The sequence below is a fragment of the Lepidochelys kempii genome, chromosome 18, assembly GCF_965140265.1.
Source record: "Lepidochelys kempii isolate rLepKem1 chromosome 18, rLepKem1.hap2, whole genome shotgun sequence".
Classification (NCBI taxonomy): domain Eukaryota; kingdom Metazoa; phylum Chordata; order Testudines; family Cheloniidae; genus Lepidochelys; species Lepidochelys kempii.
In genome coordinates, this window is record NC_133273.1 from 23,497,127 (window position 1) to 23,516,029 (window position 18,903).

The 18,903-nt window shown below is 64.8% G+C and overlaps 1 protein-coding gene across 8 annotated transcripts in view; it reads right to left on the minus strand.

The window, feature by feature from the left end:
• Positions 1 to 640: 640 nt before the first annotated feature.
• PLEKHG5 (pleckstrin homology and RhoGEF domain containing G5) overlaps positions 641 to 18,903 on the minus strand; it is a 120,571-nt gene continuing 102,308 nt past the window's right edge. For 7 of the 8 annotated variants that reach the window (XM_073316944.1, XM_073316950.1, XM_073316945.1 and 4 more), the window contains 14 exons: positions 12,231 to 12,416; positions 10,976 to 11,146; positions 10,425 to 10,520; positions 9,885 to 9,935; positions 8,719 to 8,868; positions 8,512 to 8,622; positions 8,283 to 8,432; positions 7,765 to 7,902; positions 7,558 to 7,677; positions 7,160 to 7,292; positions 6,421 to 6,536; positions 5,523 to 5,680; positions 4,314 to 5,252; positions 641 to 3,979 (listed from right to left, as the gene is read on the minus strand). In XM_073316944.1, the coding sequence (XP_073173045.1) occupies positions 3,970 to 3,979; positions 4,314 to 5,252; positions 5,523 to 5,680; positions 6,421 to 6,536; positions 7,160 to 7,292; positions 7,558 to 7,677; positions 7,765 to 7,902; positions 8,283 to 8,432; positions 8,512 to 8,622; positions 8,719 to 8,868; positions 9,885 to 9,935; positions 10,425 to 10,520; positions 10,976 to 11,146; positions 12,231 to 12,416 (2,529 nt within the window). In that variant the 3' untranslated portion in view covers positions 641 to 3,969. Of the gene's footprint in view, positions 3,980 to 4,313; positions 5,253 to 5,522; positions 5,681 to 6,420; positions 6,537 to 7,159; positions 7,293 to 7,557; positions 7,678 to 7,764; positions 7,903 to 8,282; positions 8,433 to 8,511; positions 8,623 to 8,718; positions 8,869 to 9,884; positions 9,936 to 10,424; positions 10,521 to 10,975; positions 11,147 to 12,230; positions 12,417 to 17,806; positions 18,583 to 18,903 lie in introns of those variants that run through there. The other variant, XM_073316949.1, reaches the window with a different exon arrangement.

Sequence of the window (18,903 nt, forward strand, 5' to 3'; positions counted from 1 at the left end):
ACACGCATGGCCCAGTTGACCTGCCTGGTGCTGCTGCCCCGCCCCAAGTATAGAAGTCAAACCACCCCTGTGGCTGGCACCTGGGAGCAGAGCCGTGGGCGGTCTTCTCCCGCAGCAGGTGAGTGAGGCTGACCCCCCGCACTGCAGGCCCAGCTGGCAGTAGCCACACGCCGCCCCTACACCAGCTTCTGCTCCTTGGGCCTAGCGCCATGGAAAAGCACAAAGGAGTTCTCATGGGAGAACGGCTGGAACTGGACCCCCAGGCTGGGGCCTGCCCCATGGTGCCTAACCCCAGCTCTGCCACCTCCCAGCATTCACGGGACCCAGGAAGCCCAATGCCTGGTGCTCTGGAGCTGGCGTGCCCGAAGTAGCCGGGGCTGGATTCTAGCCATGCCAAGATGCCTTCTCACCCCTCTGACCTGTGGAGGGTACGGGGCTGGAACAAGGCTCTGCACCTCACCCCGTGTCAGGGGCAGGGCTGGAGGGCATACGCGATGGCTGCTCTGGTTTCCCGGGGGGCCAGGTCAGCTGGCAGTGTTTTGCATGGCCCCAGAACACAGCCAGCCGCCCGAGCAACTGCCAGCCAGCAGCTGCAGGGCCCCCACCGCACCCGCACCCTTGTTAAAGGACAAACAACAACTGAGCGCACACGCACTGTCTTTAATGGTTCACCTGGGAGGCAGTGGCGGCAGGACGGGACAGCACAGCGCAGGGATAATGTTCAACGGACAAGATGGACTAGCCCCAGAGCCAAGAGAGGACTCCTGCTTTGCACCCTCCAGGGCAGCCCGGGGCCCAGCCATTCAGCTACCAGGGGCAGGGAGGAAAAGGGGAGGCAACGCTGCTTCCCTGCCGCAAACCAGCCAGGACGCAGCTTCAGAAAATCAACACCAAGCTTAATAAATATGCAACTTTATATACACACATCCCTGGGTGAGCGTGCCTGCCCGCGGGGCTGGAAACGACCGGGCAGAGGAATCTGCCACCCAGCCGCCATGTCCCTTCCCACTCTCTGCTGCCGTTCTGCAGCAGCCTCCACGGCCTGCTGGCAGCCAAGTGTAACGAACTCCCCAGCAGTGCCCTGCCCTCTGCCATCCAGGCAGTACTGGCCCCAGCTGCAGAGGGCCTAGGCTTAGTGCAGGGAGCCCAGCCAGGAAGGAAAAGTGGTCCCCCTCCCTGGGGCTGCAGTGGGAAGCGTTGGGGTAAGAGCTTATTGCCACTGGGTGCTCGCTGCACAAGCCTCCTGCTGCTGCTCCAGAGACCAGCTCTGGTGGCCAAAGCGTTGCCCCGAGGCAGGGGTCTGAGTGAGGCCTACGCAAGGCCCCCATGGCATTGCCCCCTCCCCAGCACCGTGTGCACTGACCAGTGTGGGAGTGTGGTCCAACGCTCCCTTCCCACCCGCGGGAACACTAGCCAGCACAGGGCCCTCCGTGGCCCCCCGCTCCCCACAGGCTCCTTTGGTCTCTCCCACACACCTCCATGCTAGCCACTCCATACACAGCCCTTCCTGGCCTGGCTGCCTGCCCGGGATTCCCTGTAACAGCCACCAGCTGCCCGGAGGACCCAGCCCCCCAGGAGGTGGGGAGCCGCCAGCCACACCCCTGCAGGAGCAGCGCACCCTCAGCCGAGCAGGGCAGCCAGCAGGAGAGGGACCCTGCGGCCCAGCCCCCAGCACCACTGCCCCGCCTTTCCTTCCCGTGAAAAGTGAGGCCGGGAGCCCAGACAACTGGAGCTGGGAGATGTGGTGCTGATGGGTCCAGCCATGCCCCTCCCCAGTCTGACATCACCCCACTCCCCGGCCTGCCCCGGCTTCCTCCACCTTCCTAGCCCCTGTGACCTTGCCACGCCCATGGCCAGCAGGACACAGCGTCCATGGCAGCACCCCGCTGCCAGTGCATAGCTCTCCTCCCTCTTCACCCACTGCCAACGTTTGGATCCCTTCCTCAGTAAGCCCATCGCCACTTCCTGGAGCCAGTGCCTGAGCTACCCAGCCCACCGCCTCGGTGACAACGCAGCCCCCCAGGGCGTTATCCTCAGTGGAAAACCACATTTCGGGGGCTTTGGTCATGCAGGAAGAAGCAACTCACCCCAGCAGGGAGCCGACAGAGCAGCCGTGGTGGCTGGCGGTGGGCAGGGGCTGCCCAGGTCTGGCTCCTTGCTGCAGTGCTGGAATTTAAAGGGGCTTTTGCTTCTGGCTCCTGCAGCACAACCCCCTTCAGGACACAACTGCCATCCTCGGGAGAGCTCCCAGGGTGCCCAGGCCGCAGGCCGCAATGGCATGTGAGCTGAGAGGAAGGGGAAAAGTTCTGGCTATTCCCCTCTGCCCCTTCCCTTCCAGCTGTAGGTGCTGTGTGCTGCTGCAGGAAATGCAGCTTACCACAAATAAAGTGCACTCCGAACCCCCTGCTCCTGGGCCTTGGGCAGGTTTCACCCTGCAGCCCTTGCGACAAACAGCTCTCTGCAGAGACGGTTCACAGAGAAGTGGGAAGCTCGACGATGGGGTCCCAGCAGGCGGGAGGTCCCAGTCTTTGCTGTAGTGTTTGGCTTTTGCTGAACCTGATGCAACGTGGCGTGTGTGTCTCCCCCATTGCAACAGGCCAGCGGTGCATGGAAGGCTGCAGTCACACCTAGCTCACAAGCCCCAGCCTGCGCTGCCAGACCCTGGGGTGTGGGGTTGTCAGTTCGGAGCTGGCCGCAGGCCTGCGGCAGGACAGGCGAGTTCGGAAGCCCAGCAGAGCCCTCTGGACCAGGGGCGCTCCAAGGATGAGGTGGCAGCACTGGTCCCTGCTCACTGACTGCCAGGAACTCTCCGAGCACCGCCCAGGCCAGCAGTGTGGGGCTGGGCTACAGCGACCGACGTCTGAGAAGCCAGGTCCTGTAGGGGGCGTCCTCTGCCCAACTTCGGCTCCAGAGTTCTCAGGCGTGGCTGCAGGGGCTCCCGGGATTCAAAGTGCAAAGGAGCAGCTCCCGGCCAGCCCCGGTCCTAGGAAGGGCTCCCTGGCCAGCCCAAGCGCGTCCACCTTCAGGGAGGAACCCAGGCCACGGCTCCATGGAGTCTGTCCCCAGGCACGCCACACTCCCATAGACGCACCCACACACACGTGTACATGTGCACACTCCCCACACACTCCCATAGACGCACACACGTACGCACTCCCCACACGCGCACCCCCACACACGTGTACATGTTCACACTCCCCACACACGCACACTCGCATGCACTCCCCACACACACACTCCCCACACGCGCACCCCCACACACGTGTACATGTTCACACTCCCCACACACACGTGTACATGTTCACACTCCCCACACACACGTGTACATGTTCACACTCCCCACACACTCCCATAGACGCACACACGTACGCACTCCCCACACGCGCACCCCCACACACGTGTACATGTTCACACTCCCCACACACACGTGTACATGTTCACACTCCCCACACACGCACACTCGCATGCACTCCCCACACACACACTCCCCACACGCGCACCCACACGTGTACATGTGCACACTCCCCACACACTCCCATAGACGCACACACGTACGCACCCCCACACACGTGTACATGTTCACACTCCCCACACACGCACACTCGCATGCACTCCCCACACACACACTCCCCACACGCGCACCCACACGTGTACATGTGCACACTCCCCACACACTCCCATAGACGCACACACGTACGCACCCCCACACACGTGTACATGTTCACACTCCCCACACACACGTGTACATATGCACACTCCCCACAGAGACATGCATCCACGCACGCACACCCTATGTCCACACACCTGTGCCCTGTCTCTCTCCCATCCACACGCAGCCTTGACACGCTCCTGGCCGCTGCTTTTGGGGCCTGCAGCCTAACATCTCCCAGCGCCCTGGGCGCTCATGCTCCATCGTCGGGGGTTGGCGGAACTGGCAGCCCTGCTCCTCTCCTGGAGCCCCTGCAGCTCTCAGACCTCCCTGCAAGAGACAGGCAAACAGAGGCGCTCTTAGCCGGCTGCTCTAGGGAGCACACACAGCCCCAGGGCACCTCCCCCCACCGCAGGGAGCTGAGCTTAGAAACGCTGAGCCTCGGGGCTGCCACTCAGGGAAGGAGACTGACGGGAAAAGCCACTTTGCCCCATGCATGTGCCCTGCCACGTGGGTGAGGGAGATCTGCAATGGCCCAGCCCCTGGGGCTGCTGGCGCCAGCTGGCTGCGGCCCAGCAAGCGTCCTTGTGACTGTGCAAAGAGGCCCATGGGCTCCCCCCACGCGCCCACCCCGGCCAGGCCAAGCAAGCCCCGTGACACTCACGAGGCGGTCAGCGTGGAGTTGAGGAGCAAGGTGGTCCTGATCCTGTACAGCTGAGCCAGTGTCAGCTTGCGGTGCTGGGCCGCCTGCGGGTCTGACAGTGTCCGGTGCGCAAGGGGCGGCTCCTGGCAGCACTCGGGAGCCCCCTCGGGCCCTGCTGGGGGAGCATCCTGCCCAGGCTCCACAGGGGAGGCGTCGCTGCTCTGGGCTGGGCAAGCAAAGCCCTTGGCGCACGCCAGCTCCTCGGGCTCGGAGAGCTCTGACGAGGAGCCACCGCTGCTGCTGCTGCAGGTGCTCAGGCCCAGGCTTCGGCAGTCCGACCGGCCACCCTGGCTCCCGGCGCCCGCCCTGCTAGTCCTCTGGCAGCCAGCCGGGGCCTCGCGCCGTGCACGTCCTTGGCTGGGGCCTGCCAGGAACGTGGCCGGGCCCGGAGCCATGAAGAGGTCGCAGAGGCTCTTGCTCTGGGCAAGGAGGGGCGAGGCTGGGATCAGCTGCAGCAGGCTGGCCTCCGACTTGGACTTGAGCGCTTTCCCCTTGCAGGGCAGGAGCTGCACGGGCGTCCTGCGGCGCAGCTTGGGCGAGGGGGCACGCTGCGCCTGCGGGGGCCCCCCATCCTCCGCCCCTGGCTCCAGCTGCTGCGCCTCAGCAAACTCCTGGATGGAGGTGGGGGAGAGGGTGCCGTAGGCACTGTCGATGGACGCCGACCTGCAGCCGCTGGGATCCAGCGTCAGGCAAGTGGAGCTGAGGGGGGCACGTGTCTCTGCAAGCTCCCCGCCCTCCTCCAGCAGCTCCCGGGTGGGGGTGGTGGACGAAGCGGTGGTGCTGATGGAGGTCTCGTCCGACTGCGAGCTGAACGGCCCCACTTCCAAGTCCGGGAAGGAGCGCTCCTCGCTGGCATCCACCACCACCACTGAGATGGTCTCCGTGGAGCCGCCGGAGGGGCTGCAAGAGCAAGGGGAGAGTCAGCCAGGGATGGGGGCTGGGAGGGACGGCTGGCTCCAGGCTGCGGCACACTGGGGCGGGGCAGGAGCGAGGGGAGCGGCCAGCACTGGGCGTGATGTGTGCTTGGGGCCCTGATGGCACAAGGTGCCAGGCTTCTCCTGCAGGGCCGTGCAGCACCTGGCATGCCGCATTTCCCGGCTGGACAGTCTCCCCTGGCCCGCACTGCGAGTGGCCCCTGAGCTCTGACGGGGGGGCGGGAGGGGGTTGTACCATTGTTGGGAGTCCAGGCTGTTGCTGCTCCTGCGCAGGATGGTGGGCGAGCTGGCTGCCGAGGCCCCACTCTCCCCGTCCTCTCCCTCCTCCAGGCTCTGCAGATGCTGCCCTTGGCTACGCTGCTGCTCCTGGAGACGCAGCTGCTGCAGCAGGTTCTGTGGGGAAGGGGCAGGACACAGCGTAGGAACGGGAGAACACGGCCGTCCCCAGCTGGGGCGCCGATCCCCATCCCAGACCAGGGGCTCCACACCGGTCAGGGGCTGTGTGCTCACCGGGACTGCCCCGGCAGTGGGCCCGGTTCCCAGCAGCCTGCACACAGCCTGAGACATGCTGCCCGTGCCCACACGGGTCTGCTGGCTGTGGAGCAGAGACGCAGCACTGCCATTGGCAGCCCCCGGGGAGGGGATGGTAAAGGAGGGAGATTCACTGCAGGGCATGACAGCTTGCACCACTGGCCCTTCCAGGGGAAGCGTGCACTGTCCGAGGCTGTCTCCACTGCCGAAAGTGGTGAGACTGCAGCGAGATAACCAACGCCTGGGAGTGACTGTGCTTCAAATGCTCCTGGGGACAAGGTCACCCTCGGGGGAGAGAGGTGACACCTCGGGCAGCGGTCGGGCTGCCTGTGTCCCTGTGTGCACCCAGTCTCTCTGCAGGTCTGCCTGCTGCTGGCAGAGCTAGGAGTGCACAGGGCAGGCCTTGGCTGCGTCTCCATTTCCTTGTCTGGCCCCCTCTCAGAGAAGGGCACGCGCTCTGAGCTGGTGCTGGAAACCCCAGGCTGGTGCCGGCACTAGATGAAACGCCCACCGCCTCTCAGACTGGGGATGCTGCAGCGGCTCAGCACTGGCCTGGCGGAAAGGTGCTCTGCCTGGAAGGCAAGTGTTTGCTCCTGAATCACCTGTGCATTGTACAGTGCCTCGATCCAGCCGCGGCACAGGGTCTGCCCGCTGGCCTGGAAGGTGTAGGCTCCCACGGCGCTGCGCAGCTCGTTGAGATAGATCAGGAGGAAGGAGCCTGCAAGGGGGACAGGAGGCAGCAACCAAACATGAGCAAAGGCACCTCCCACCGGCCCGGGCAAGTTACCGCAGACACGGTGAGTGCCCAGCACAGGGAAGCAAGGAGACACGCCAGCTCTCGGGACAAGGCCAGGAAGGCACCAGAGCAGCAGAGTGAGCAGGGCTCTGGCCATGCGTAGTCAGAAGGGGCCTAGTGCCCAGGCCCCAGGGACAAATCACGCTGCAGCCTCTGTCCTCGCCAGAGCCCCGGGGGCGACGGTGCTGTCGTGCTGCAGGAGGGCAGGGTGCAGAGGCTGTAACAGCCCAGACACGAAGGGCAGGAGCCGAGCCATTTGCTCCCCACGCTCCCAGCCCTGGGGTTCCTGGGGCTGGGAGCACTAGGGGGTCAGTCTCTGTGGGGATGGAGGGAGAGCCCTGTGCCCTGGCAGCCTCAGTCTGCCAGCAGGCAGCGGGATTCAGTCTCCTGCCCACAGGCTGGCAGGACAGGGGGAAAGAGAGAGAGAGGAAGCTCCTCCAGCTCGGAGGGGCTGCGAGGGGCTAGGGGAAACGCTCTGAGGAGAGGAGCCCAGGGGAGCTACACAGCCAAGGCCCGGCTCTTGGATCCCAGTCCCGCATGCTCACCGGGGTCCTTGAGCTCCCGGCAGACAATCTTGTCCACGAGCAGGGGCTGCCGGATGACCTTGGTGCGCTCAGCCTTCTTCACCGGCTTGGTGATGAGGAACAGGTCCGTGAAGAGGAAGCAGTAAACGTCCATCTGGAGAAGGCAACAGCACAGGGCTCATGGGATCCTGCTGAGCAGCCAGGCGCTGGGGCAGGCGGCCAGGTGAGACCCTGGAGGTCGTGTTACTGAGCCATGCCCACAGGAGTTGGTTCCCAAGACCAGCCAGCTGCGGGGCGAGGACGGACGCCTGCTGCACCCTCCACCCCCAGCTCCTCAGGCAAAGGAAGCCCTGGCTGAGGTAACTGCTAGGCCGGTCCCGGGGGCTGCTTGGGAGCTCTGCTCTGGCCGCACTGCTCACCTTGCTGTCTTTACCTTCCTTCATTTTCAAGCTCCCCTCCAGGAGGAGCTGCCGTGTGTCCTCGGGGGAGGTGCCCAGGATGGGGGCCGTCAGGTCCAGGCGCAGGAACTCCTTCAGGAGCTGCCAGCAAGAGAGAAAGGACGCAGTCAGGGGGCATGGGGCAGGGGCCAGCCCGGCTTGCACGCCCCCTGCCCACACAGTCCATACCTTATCCACCTCCTCCGTGCTGCTGTCCACCACCTCGTAGGAGTCAATCCGGCTGAGGATGGCCACCAGCCTCTGCTGCTCCTGCCGCTGGCGCATCCGCGAGTTCACGTGATTGATAAACCGCTCCACGGAATTGATCTGCCACAAGGGGAGCGGTCAGAGGCGCATAGGGGAAACTGGTGGCTGGCAGCCCCTGGCACAGCAGGCGTGACGAGGAGCCCTGCCCCAGGCCCCGTGCCCCACGCCCTGGTCCAGCAGGCTTGGCAAGGAGCCTGCGGAGGCAGGAGGCAGAGTCTGGGTGACCCTGCCAGGCACAGCCAGCACTGGCTGCAGACTGGGGACACGGCTGCTTGCTGGGCACTGGCCGCCCCGGCCCTGGGGAAAGGGCGCACGGGAGCCCGCGGCCAGCACCAAGGCACGGCAGGGACGCAGGCTGCCCGCCCTCTGCCGCTGACTTGGCCGGCAGCAGCCTACCCGGGGAGGCATGGCCCATCCGCCCGCACTCCCTGGCAGGTTACCATGGTGATGACAGCGTCCCGGGTGCAAGGGTCGTCCGTTTTCTTCAGCACCGACTTGAGCAGCAGCGGGTACTTGGTGAGGCGCTGGTGTGGCTTCACCAGCATGTCGCTGAGCTTCAGCCGGTTGCATTGCTTGTGCTTCTCTGCCCACTGGAAGCAGAGACAGGGGCGCGTTAGCGGCTCGGGGGCGGCGCGGGCCGGCACCGGTGCGCCTGGCTCCAGGCCTTACCGTCACGTAGGCCCGGAAGAGGTCGCTGTCCCGCAGCAGCGCGCGCATGTACTCCAGGCAGGCCTCCTCCTCCATGCAGTAGCGGATGTAGGGCTTGAAGAGGGAGCCAAACTGCAAGGCAAACCAGAGCGCCCGTCAGAGCCCAGGGCGCCTCCCCGCCAGGCACAACCATGGCAGAGCGAGCGGCACCTGCGGCCTCACACCCACCATTTTGAATCCCTTCAGGAAGTCCACAGGGTCCAGCAGCGCCTTGGTTTTCCTGGCCTTCTCCAGGACGGGGGCCATGACACTGCCCCACAGGGCACGGTGCAGCTGGATAATCTCCTGGATGTTGCTGAACAGACGCTCAGCTTCCACCTGTAAGCACAGCAAGGGGTGCAGTGGGGCCCTGGTGACGCCCTGGCGGTTCAGCCCTGGCAGAGCACACAGGGGCAGGGTTTGCCAGACAGAGTGGCTGGGATCCCCATGCAGCACTGGGATCCCCTGCTCCTGGGCCTCCAGGGCAGCTGCCCAGAGCGGCACAGCCCGCGTTGCCCTGCCCAGGGGAGACGGGCTCGCTGCGGGAGGCACTGGGCACATCGTCGCCACACGCCCTGCGGTGGGTGTGAGGCCAGGCTACCGCGCAGCTCAAGGACCGTCCATTAGCTCGAGCAGAGCTGCTGGTTCAGGGTCCAGAGGGCCAATTCCTCCCATTAACGCGCGGGGAAATCCCTGTGTCTCTGCTGCAGGCTCCCAACCTCGCCACACGACACCTTCCACCCTAGGGCTCCATGTCAGCCCCAGTCTGACAGCAGGGCGGGGCCACCCAGAGAGCTCCTCCCAGTGTGGGGCGGGGCCACCCAGAGAGCTCCTCCCAGAGCAGGGCGGGGCCACCCAGAGAGCTCCTCCCAGTGCAGGGCGGGGCCACCCAGAGAGCTCCACCCAGTGTGGGGCGGGGCCACCCAGAGAGCTCCGCCCAGTGTGGGGCGGGGCCACCCAGAGAGCTCCGCCCAGTGCAGGGGGGGCCACCCAGAGAGCTCCTCCCAGTGTGGGGCGGGGCCACCCAGAGAGCTCCTCCCAGAGTGGGGTGGGGCCACCCAGAGAGCTCCTCCCAGTGTGGGGCGGGGCCACCCAGAGAGCTCCTCCCAGTGTGGGGCGGGGCCACCCAGAGAGCTCCTCCCAGTGTGGGGCGGGGCCACCCAGAGAGCTCCTCCCAGTGTGGGGCGGGGCCGCTTGGGGGCCGGGGGGCTCCTCTCAGCACGGGGCGCGGCAGCCCAGGGCCCCTCGCTGGCCCAGAGCGAGGGGCAGAGGCTGGGACTGGCTTATGCCTGCGAGGACCCTGCATGCGATGATGGACTTGCTGCCCCGAGCCCCGGGGGTAGCTGGGCCCTTACCTCCCCCAGCAGCCCTGACTCCTGCAGGTTCAGCAGGCAGCAGAGGAAGAGCTGCAAAGAGAACAGAGAGCAGGCAGTGCAGAGCCGGCACATCCGACCTCCCTCTGCGCACGCCCATGCCCCACCGGGCCACCAGCGGGGGAGGATCTCAACAGGCCGCAGCCCTGGATGGGGGTGTCCCTCCCTACTGGGGGCCGGAGGCTGCATGATGTGCAGGCCGTGACGGACACCCGTCCGACCCAGCCCAGCTCCAGGCTGTGGCTGCGAGCCGATGGCCAGGCACAGCTGAGACCCAGCCAGCCAGGGGCTCTTGGATGCTGCACTGGTGAGCGCAGCGTACAGAATAAACTAACTGCTCCTGGCAGAGACGGAGCCAGTGAAAGCTGCCCTGGCTCAGCCCTCTGCCCCCGGAAGGGCACGTCACAGTCTCCTGGCCTCCAAGAGTCACTGGCCTAACACCCGTCGTGCCCCCCACAATGGCTTGGCAGGAGCCTGGCTCTGCCCGTTCCCAGGGCCACGAGGCGGGCAGGGCAGACTCACGTCTGTGATCACTTTCAGCTTCCGGATGTAGGTGGCTTCTGTTTGCAGCAGCTCCCAGACGGCCTCCTGCTGGTGGCACTGCCGGCGGGTCAGGGCCTGGCGAAGGGCAGAAGGGTCAGCACCATGTGGCTGCGGGGGCCCCTCGACACAGTGCGATGTTCCCACCGAGAGCAGGACGGGCAGGGAGCGAGCCTCCTGCCTGCAATCGTCTCCCGCGCACGAGGCAGCCTAGCGCCTCCCCCAGCCAGGACGTGAGGAGAGGCCCTGTCTCATGGGCCCAGCAGAATCCCAGTCCCACAGGGCAACATCCCAGAAGGGGGAAAGAGGCCAAGGCACTGAAATGTGTTTGGGAGGAGGTCTAGCTCCCTCCTGCCTGGCCACCTGGGGGAACAGGTGCAGTGGGCCCCAGCCAGCAGCCCGTGGCGGGGAACAGGAGCAGTGTGGCTGTAGGAGAGTTGCTCTAGCCCAGCCTTTTGGGAAATCTCACCCCAGGACCACAGCACCCTGCTGGGATGTTCTGCACCAGCCAGAGCCCCCTCCTGACACATTACCTCCGGGCCCTCGATGATCTCCTGCCAGCTGTCTTCCAGGCACAGGCTGGTGTCGTCCTCCTCTTCCTCCCAGGAGTCCTGGTCAAAGCGGAGCTGCTGGGGGAGCTTGGGGAGGCCGAAGAGGCTATAGCTGTGCAGCTTGCTCTCCAGCTGCTCCATCTTATCCATCTCCTAGCGGAAGGGAGCACAGCTGGCTAAGAACACACAGCGGTGGGCGAGGGGGTTGCTTCCACTCGGAGGGTCCCTCTCCCATTGCCAGCGCTGCCCGCTCAGGAGCTCACAGACCCAGCTTCCCGCTGGGAGAATTCCTCCCGCCGAGGGGCTGCAGAGCCTGCACCAGCGTCCTGGAGCACAGCACCCGCCCGGCCAGGCAGGAGAGGAGAATAACGGGATGGGGCAGGTGGCTGAGGCCCTGGCATAGGGGATTCCCGGCCTTTGGCCATCACTGGGCCTCGTGCCAGGATGCTCGGCAAGGAGCCCCAGGCCAGGCAGCTGGCGTGCAGCGGCAGGCCCCTGCAGAAGGCCTGAGTGACTCACAATGGGCACCTGCGGGAGCCTGCCTCAATCCAGCCCTGGGGCTGAAGGCCACAGAGAGGACAAAGGGCACAGAGAGCCGAGGCAGACGGGAGGTTGCCACTCCCTCCCCAGCTGTGCCCCGGCTCAGCAGCAGCACCGAGCTCTCAGGCAGCAGCCCCTGGTGGGCTCCAGACCCCGCTGCTGCTCTGCTGAGCTCTGCCGCAGCCAACACACCCCACCCCATCCCTTTCCAAACCCAGGCAGCTCCTGGCTCTGCACAGGTCTCCTTAGCTGGGCTGAGAGCAGCCAAAGAATCCCACCAAGTGGCTTGTCCAGGAGGTGCCTGCCGCCAGCTCTGGGGTTAGGCCCATTTCTGCCAACTTCAGCAACCTCTGACCTCCTGTCCCAAACTAACCCAGCGCCCCAGCAAAGTGCATGGACCGGCCTTGCCCAGTGGGCAGGGGACACAGGCCAACACCTGCCAGAAGCTTGGAATGATGCTGCCCCTCCCAGACACAGGCGGTCAGCGCCATCCCCCCAACAGCCCACAGCTCTGCCCTGCAGAACCTGGCGCCCAGGAATTCCTCCCTGGGCAAACAGCCCCAGATGGCAGCCAGCAGAGACTATGGAGTGTGTGGGGGGGTGCTGCTCCGAATTCCACTCAACAGCAGAAATTTGGGAGCCAAGAGCCCCTGGCAGCAGGGACAGGCCCAAGCCTGGTGCCAAGCAGCTGACGTACCCGTCCGAAGGGACCGGTGCTAGCACCGGAGCCAAAGAAGCCACTGAAGCGACTGGCGGCCCTATTCTTCCACGTATCGCTTCCATTGCTGGGCAGGGAGCAGCTGAAGTGCTGCAGGGGGTCCTGGCCCGGGATGCTGGAATCGCCCAGAAACTCATTCATGTTCTTCCGCTTCCGCCCGGGGGCCTGGAATTCCAGAGAGAGACACCTTAGGGGCTGCTGAGAGTGGGGAGAACTCACACAAACAGCCCCGGGCAGGGGCCAGAGCTGCCCCATCCGGCCACCAGCCTGGCCTCTGCACACCTCGGTGAGCCAGTAACCCTCCAGCAGCAGGTGAAGGAGGCGGGCGGCAGCTCAGCCTGCCAGGAAGAGGGCGCAGTGCACAAAGCCCCCAGGGCTGCCCCAATCCCTCCCCAACCCACAGCAGGGCCTTGCTAGTCTTGGAGCAGGATGGCCACAGTGGGCTCCTGTCCAGTCCAGGTGCCACCTGAGTGACACCCTGGCTGACGGTGCACAGAGCCCTGCACCAAGGCCAGGCGCGTGGGCACCAGCCCCGAGACAGCCAGGCGTCCTGCCAAGCAGGGCTGACAAGATCCCAAGGGCTCTGGGAAGGGGGCTGTGGCTGCAGCCCAGCACCCTGGGACACTGGCTACATCTGACCAGAGCCTGCAGGAGCTGCATTCGCTACCAGGAATCCAGTCACCCACCGGGCAGAGAAACGGGCCAGAGAAGAAAGCCAGCCCCAGAGCTCTGCTGCCATGAGGCTGTGGGAAAGGACTGGGTGGAACTGGCCCTCCAAGGCAGGCAGCGAGACCGCTCACAAAGCAGTTGCAGGGGATGGGTGAGCAGATGGGCTCAGGTCTGCGCAGTCAGCCAGTGCGTAGCTTGGCCCTCCGAGCCCCTCACAGCTCCAAGACCCCTCGGACATGGAGCGAGCAGCCCAGGGGCTGCACAGCCTCACCTTGGCCGGAGCAACCCTGCGCTCATCCCAAGGGTCTCGCATGCAGGACAAAGGCACCGAGTTCCTTCCAGAACAGCAGCTGCAGCTTTGCAGGCCAGAGAGCAGGTGAGGGGGAGCCAGCCCAGGGAGCTCTGAATGCCCAGCCCCATGACTTTGGCTGAGTGGGGAGAGGGGGAGGGCTGCTCTTGTGTCAACAGTATGCAAAAAGCCTCCAGTCGTCAGGAGCGATTGCATTGCTGAGTGGGGAGTTCGTGATGCCCCGGCAATGAGACATTCCTCTGGCGCGGCACCTCCTGGAAAGCCAGGGCCTGCAGCCATCTGCAGGCATAGGACAGAGGTGCTACGAAACCCCTGTTTATCCCACCCCCCCAGTGCATTCTCAGCCTGCCTCTCAAAGCTGGAGTTAGCTCAGACCAGCCCTGAGCAATCATTAGCCAGAAAAGAGCTGCCAGGGCTTGTCTGTCTCAAGCAAGGCTCCATCCTGGCTATCAACTCCTAGAGATTATCCCCAAGGAAACTGCCTGGGGCCAGCCCCGGTAGGGCCCGGGAGTCTCAGCCGGCTCCCTTCCCCATGCCAAGCCATGTCTGAGCCCAGCTCCGCCTGGCTTTCCAATGCCCCCAGCAGGTTCCACTCCCAGCTGCAGGACCTGGCTACACAGGGGGGCGAGCTCAGCCGGAAATCGGCCCCCTACCCCTGAAAGCTCAGCTGGTTCCTCATCCTTCAGACCCTTTGAATGCCTCACTGGGGTGGCCAGCGGGGCCTTCCCAGGCAGCCGCTCTGCCTCCTGCGCAGAGCACACCCCATGCGCGCAAACAGACCTGGCCTCTTTCCCCTTGTCTGCTCCTGGTTCCCTCGCTCAGCAGCAGAGCACACAGGAGCCTACGCGCACACGGGCAGGGGCACATGCGTGTGTGCACAGAGGGCACGGGTGTGGGGCCATGTGCTCACCCCCCCCCCCCCAGTGATGCTCGGGTGGGCTTTGGCTGTTCCGTGCGTTTGCTCCCACACCGGCTGCTCCTGGGGTACATCCGAGGAGTCAAACACTCATCCAGACCCTGGGCTATGTTTTCATCACCCTCTGGCAGCTCTGTTCTGAGCAGCCCAACTCGAGCTGCCGGGGGCCTGAAGGTGCCGCATGCCCGATGGCTGCCCAGGGAGCTGCAGGTGCTCAGCCCTCTGGAACCAGGCCCCAGGCGGCTGGAGCTGGGCTCCAAACAGGCACCCGAAGGTCGTGGGCACGTGGGGAAGGTGGCTCCAGCTGGCTGGCTGTGTGAACACCCTGGTCTAGTCTGTCGTAGGCTCTCCTCACTGGGTCCCTGCTCTCAGCAGGGCGGAGACTGGGCGCTGCACCCACACTCCCTGGGAAGGGGGGCACTGCACCTCAGCAGCGCTTGCAGAGCAGGTTCTGGGCATGGCAGGGACTGGAGCCTGGCCTTGGCTTTCTGCTCATCAGAGGAGCACTGAAAAGCCAGCAGCGTGGCGCATGGGGGGCTGCTCTGCAGTCCCCTAAAGCCCACGGCAGCCATGAGCTGAGCTCCCTAGAGGGCTCTGCTCCCTGCATCTGTGACAGCCCCACGCAGTGCAGAGCAACAGCTGACAGCGAACCCCTCTGGGGCACCAGACTCCCAGCCGCCTTCCCGGTCCAAGGGAGACACCCAGAGCTCGCCGTCACTCCCGGGCACGCACAGCGGAGATGGCAACACTCTGGCAGGCTGCAGGCTCCCGGCCCTAGCACAGGCCAGGGGTTAGACACAGGGCCAGGCGAGTGGCCAGACACGAAGCCTCAGCCAGCTCAGATCAACCCAGCGCACTTCAGGCTCCTTCTGGTCCCGGCCACCTCCCTAAGCTAGACCTGCAGCTCCCCCAAGTACACAAGCTTCTCTATCTCCCTCCAACTCTCCCTGCAAAGCCACCGTCCACCCACCCCTTTGCTGGTTTCTTGCAGCTTCCAGCAGCCTGCAGTCCCTGCCGGGCCAGCCCTGGTATGTCTGGTGCTGGGAGGCCACAGGGACACGATCCAGCCAAACGTCTCGCCAAGTGGGGGCCAGTTCACTCCTGGGGCCTGGCTGCCAACTGCGGTAACTGCACAAGCCCTGCTGCCTGCCCATCTCCCCGCATGCAGACACAGGCCCAGCCAAGCCCTGGATCAGCCCCTCAAACAGCAGCAATTGTGACAGCAGACCCAGGGCAGAGTTCTGCACATGGGCCAACCCCCAATTTGGGGCGTTCAAGCCATGGCCCTGCCCATCAGGGCGGCTCACCCCGATCTGTGCCATTGCAGCCAGCCCGGTGTGAGCCTGGCCAACACGCCCAGCAAGGGGCATCGCTCAGCAGAGCCCTGCCACTACTCCACAGCCATGCTCCTGCAGGGGCTTTGGGGTGCCAGGGGAACCCGCCCCTGACGACAGCTGGCTGCATTTCCTTCCCCTGGGGCAGACGTGCCCGTCACCACAACGTCTGAGTGTCACCACAACCCAGCTGGGGCGCTGAGGGGCCGCCCAACGTCACAGGGAGCCTGGCGCAGAGCCAAGAAGAATTGTTTGTTTTGGCTAAGGCTGACCCAGGACTCCTTTGCACCAGGGGCTGTACACACAGAGATCCTGCCCCAAAGACCTTACAGACCAAGTAACCCAGATGTGCTGAGTCCCCAGGAGCCCACCCTCCCCCCTGGCAGTCCCTGAGCACAAGGCAGGGTTCCCGCTGCTGCTGCGTCTGGCTCTCCGCTGGGGTCACTGCGGCCCTGGACACTCTGCTGAAATCCAGGCAGATACCCAGAACATCAGCACCCTGCCTGCCTGCCGCCCCGGACACTCACCTGGCAGCCCACGTCCATGGGGCACACGGACACAACGGCCACGTCCCTCTCACTCCCAGAGCACAGGTGGGGCCAGCTCTTCCCAGCCATGAGTCGGCCAAAGGCCATGCTGATGCTCAGGGGCTTTTCCTTCATGCCAAGCGGTGTGGGGCAGGGGCAGCCCAGTCCATGCAGAGGGCCAGGCAGCGCAGGAGACGATCCCCTCTGGGGACCAGGGCTCCCTCCTTAGCACTGAGGCAGAATGGGAGGCCCAGGGAGGCCCTGAAGGGCAAATGATTCAGCCACAGGTCCACAGTGCCAGTCTCACCGGCAGCCCGACCCCACGCAGACAGCACCCACCCGTTCTGAGCATGAACTGCAGGGGCCGGGGCTGCCTCTGACAGCCACACCCCGTCAATCAGCCTGTTAGCCAGGTGAGGGACACCTGCCCTGACAGGAGAAGCCTCTGCTGCAGGGAGAACAGCCGCCCAGGGAGCGAGGTGCAGGCCTGGGCCTGCAGTCGCAGCAGGCAGGGGAGCTCTGTCCTTTCTTGCTCTAGAATGGACCCTGGGGCAGCCAGGCCGGGGCGCCCCCGTGACCACAGCACTCCTGGCCCAGCAGCTTCTCAGCTGCTGCGAGGGCTGTGAGAGAAAGGACGGAGAGCTACACCTAGGCAGCATACGGGGAGCAGCCCCCGCTGGAATTTCCCAGCCTTCGGGACAAGTTGGACACACCGAGGCACCTGTCCATCCAGCCGCTTGCTGGCGGAAAGCCCATGGCGCATATAAATGGCACACACAGGAACTAAGATCCAAACCCCACCTCCTCGCCCAGGGATCAGGGAGGGCTGCTGCCTGCCAGTACACGGGTCTGTCACCGGGGCAGCTGGCCCCCCACCACAGCACTGGGGCAGCCTGCTCCCCTCTACCCTGCTCCACCCTCCCACCCAAGCACATTCCCTACCAGAGGTTGCTCTACCAAGGCATGCAACAGGAGATCAGGGAGCCGTCCTGTCCCTTGGCAGTGAACGACTTTGTAACAGGTCACCCCAAAAAGCATGGCCCAAGGAACAGAACCAACCCCGTGGCCATGCTCTGAGCACACGGCTGGCACCGGGACACCTTCACTCAGGCTGAGCTGAGGGCATGCCAGCTAGGGCACTTCTTAGCTTCAGGTGGCACGTGACCAGGAGTCCTCATCGAATTTGGTCCGTTGGTTGGATCAGCAGCTTCGCTGGCCCAGGCTGGGCACTGACGGGGAGCACGATGTGAACACTGACCCATGCCCCCTGCTCAAACCACCAAACCAAGTGTGGTTGTGTGGCAGGGGGCTGGCCCCTGGGTGCGGGGCCCTGGCACGTCTCAGCCAGAGTCGGAGCTCCTGACAGCACTGACAATCTCCACGCAGCTCGTGGGCGGGGTGCAGCTGGGCGGGGTATTCCTCGGGCAGGGACCACACTTCAGAACACAGGGGCATGGCTGGGAAGTGGGTGCTGCAGGTGGAAGGGGAGCACCAGCGATGTGGCAGGGGAGAGAGCAGGCGATGAGGATGCCGCAGGGGGAGCCCCAGCAAGGCGGCATGGGTGGGGGGACCTGCAGGGACCTCAGTGTGGACTCGGGGAGCAGTGAGCTCTCTGCAGAACCTCATTTAGGGTGTGACCTCTGCCTATCATCTCCCATGTGTCCCATGTCAGCAACTGGCCGCTGGCTCTTGCAGGGGATCCGTGCTCCTGCAGACACCCAGTGAAGGGGCCAGGACTCAGCCACCCGCTCACCCTCTGGCCCAGGTGGGCAGGGCTGGGTCCCAAGGTGGTCACTCACTTTCTCCATGCATCCTGGGGCCTCCAGTCCCAGGTGGCCTCCAGCCGTCCAGCAGCACACTGACTCTGGCCCTTGCATCTTCACCCTCCAGCCTGGCCTGGGGCTCTTGTTAGTGGCTTTGCTTTGGCGACACTCCGGCCCAGCCCCCTCCTGTCCCGCCAGCGCCTGGCGACGCCAGGCTGTATGTGGCCTGGCCATCGGCTCTGGGAGGTGAGCCTCCCCCAGCTGAGCATTGTAGTGGTGGATCCTCGCAGCCACGAGCCCTGGTGGCACAGCCAGCTCTCTGGGTTGCGGGGTCCGCAGTGGGCTGACACGGGCGGGGTAGCTCCTCTCTGGCAGCTGGTCCTGGCCTTGGGCAGAGGGCTCAGCACGGAGTTAGGTGCGAGGGCGTTTTGCTCCTGCTGGTGCCTGGCCCCACAGGGAGAGGCAGGAGAGTCCTGTCGTGCCCAGACTGATGGCTCGAGAGAACGTGAGCAGCGCCTGGCTCACACACGCAGGGCTTGCCTGGGAGCAAGGTGTTTTCCAAAAAAGGCCCCAAAAACAAGCTGCAGAAACATCTTCAGGCTGAATCCATGTCCCCCGTGGCAGCAACCAACTAGCCGCTCGTGTCTGGGAATGGAGGGGCAGCACCTGGCTGGGACATGCTTGCTCGAGTGGGGACAGCAGCAAGCCTTCTGCACAGAGATCTCACTTGCCGGGGCAATGGGCTGGGAACGCGGCTCCACGGGTGCAGCTCACCTTTGATACCGAACCCAACCTTGGGAAAACCGGGCACAGACCTGGAGAGACAGTTCCTGTTTGCCCTGATCTACGTCAAGTCTCAAGACTCCGGGGCACGCCCACTAAGGAGAAAAGTCACAGCACAGGCCCGCAGCAGCCCCGGCGAGGCCAATGGGAGCTCAGTTTATCTCGCACACTGCACGCCTGCGGCATGGCCCTGCCCCGGCAGAGCATGCTCAGCACAGAGGTTTACATAGCTCCACGCACCGGTTTATGTGGCTGTATGCCATGAGCCATGCAGATAAGCTGAGCCCAGCCCACAGTGATGGTTGGGGCGATGAAAGGTGCTGAGTGACAGCGCATTACCCTGCAGGCTG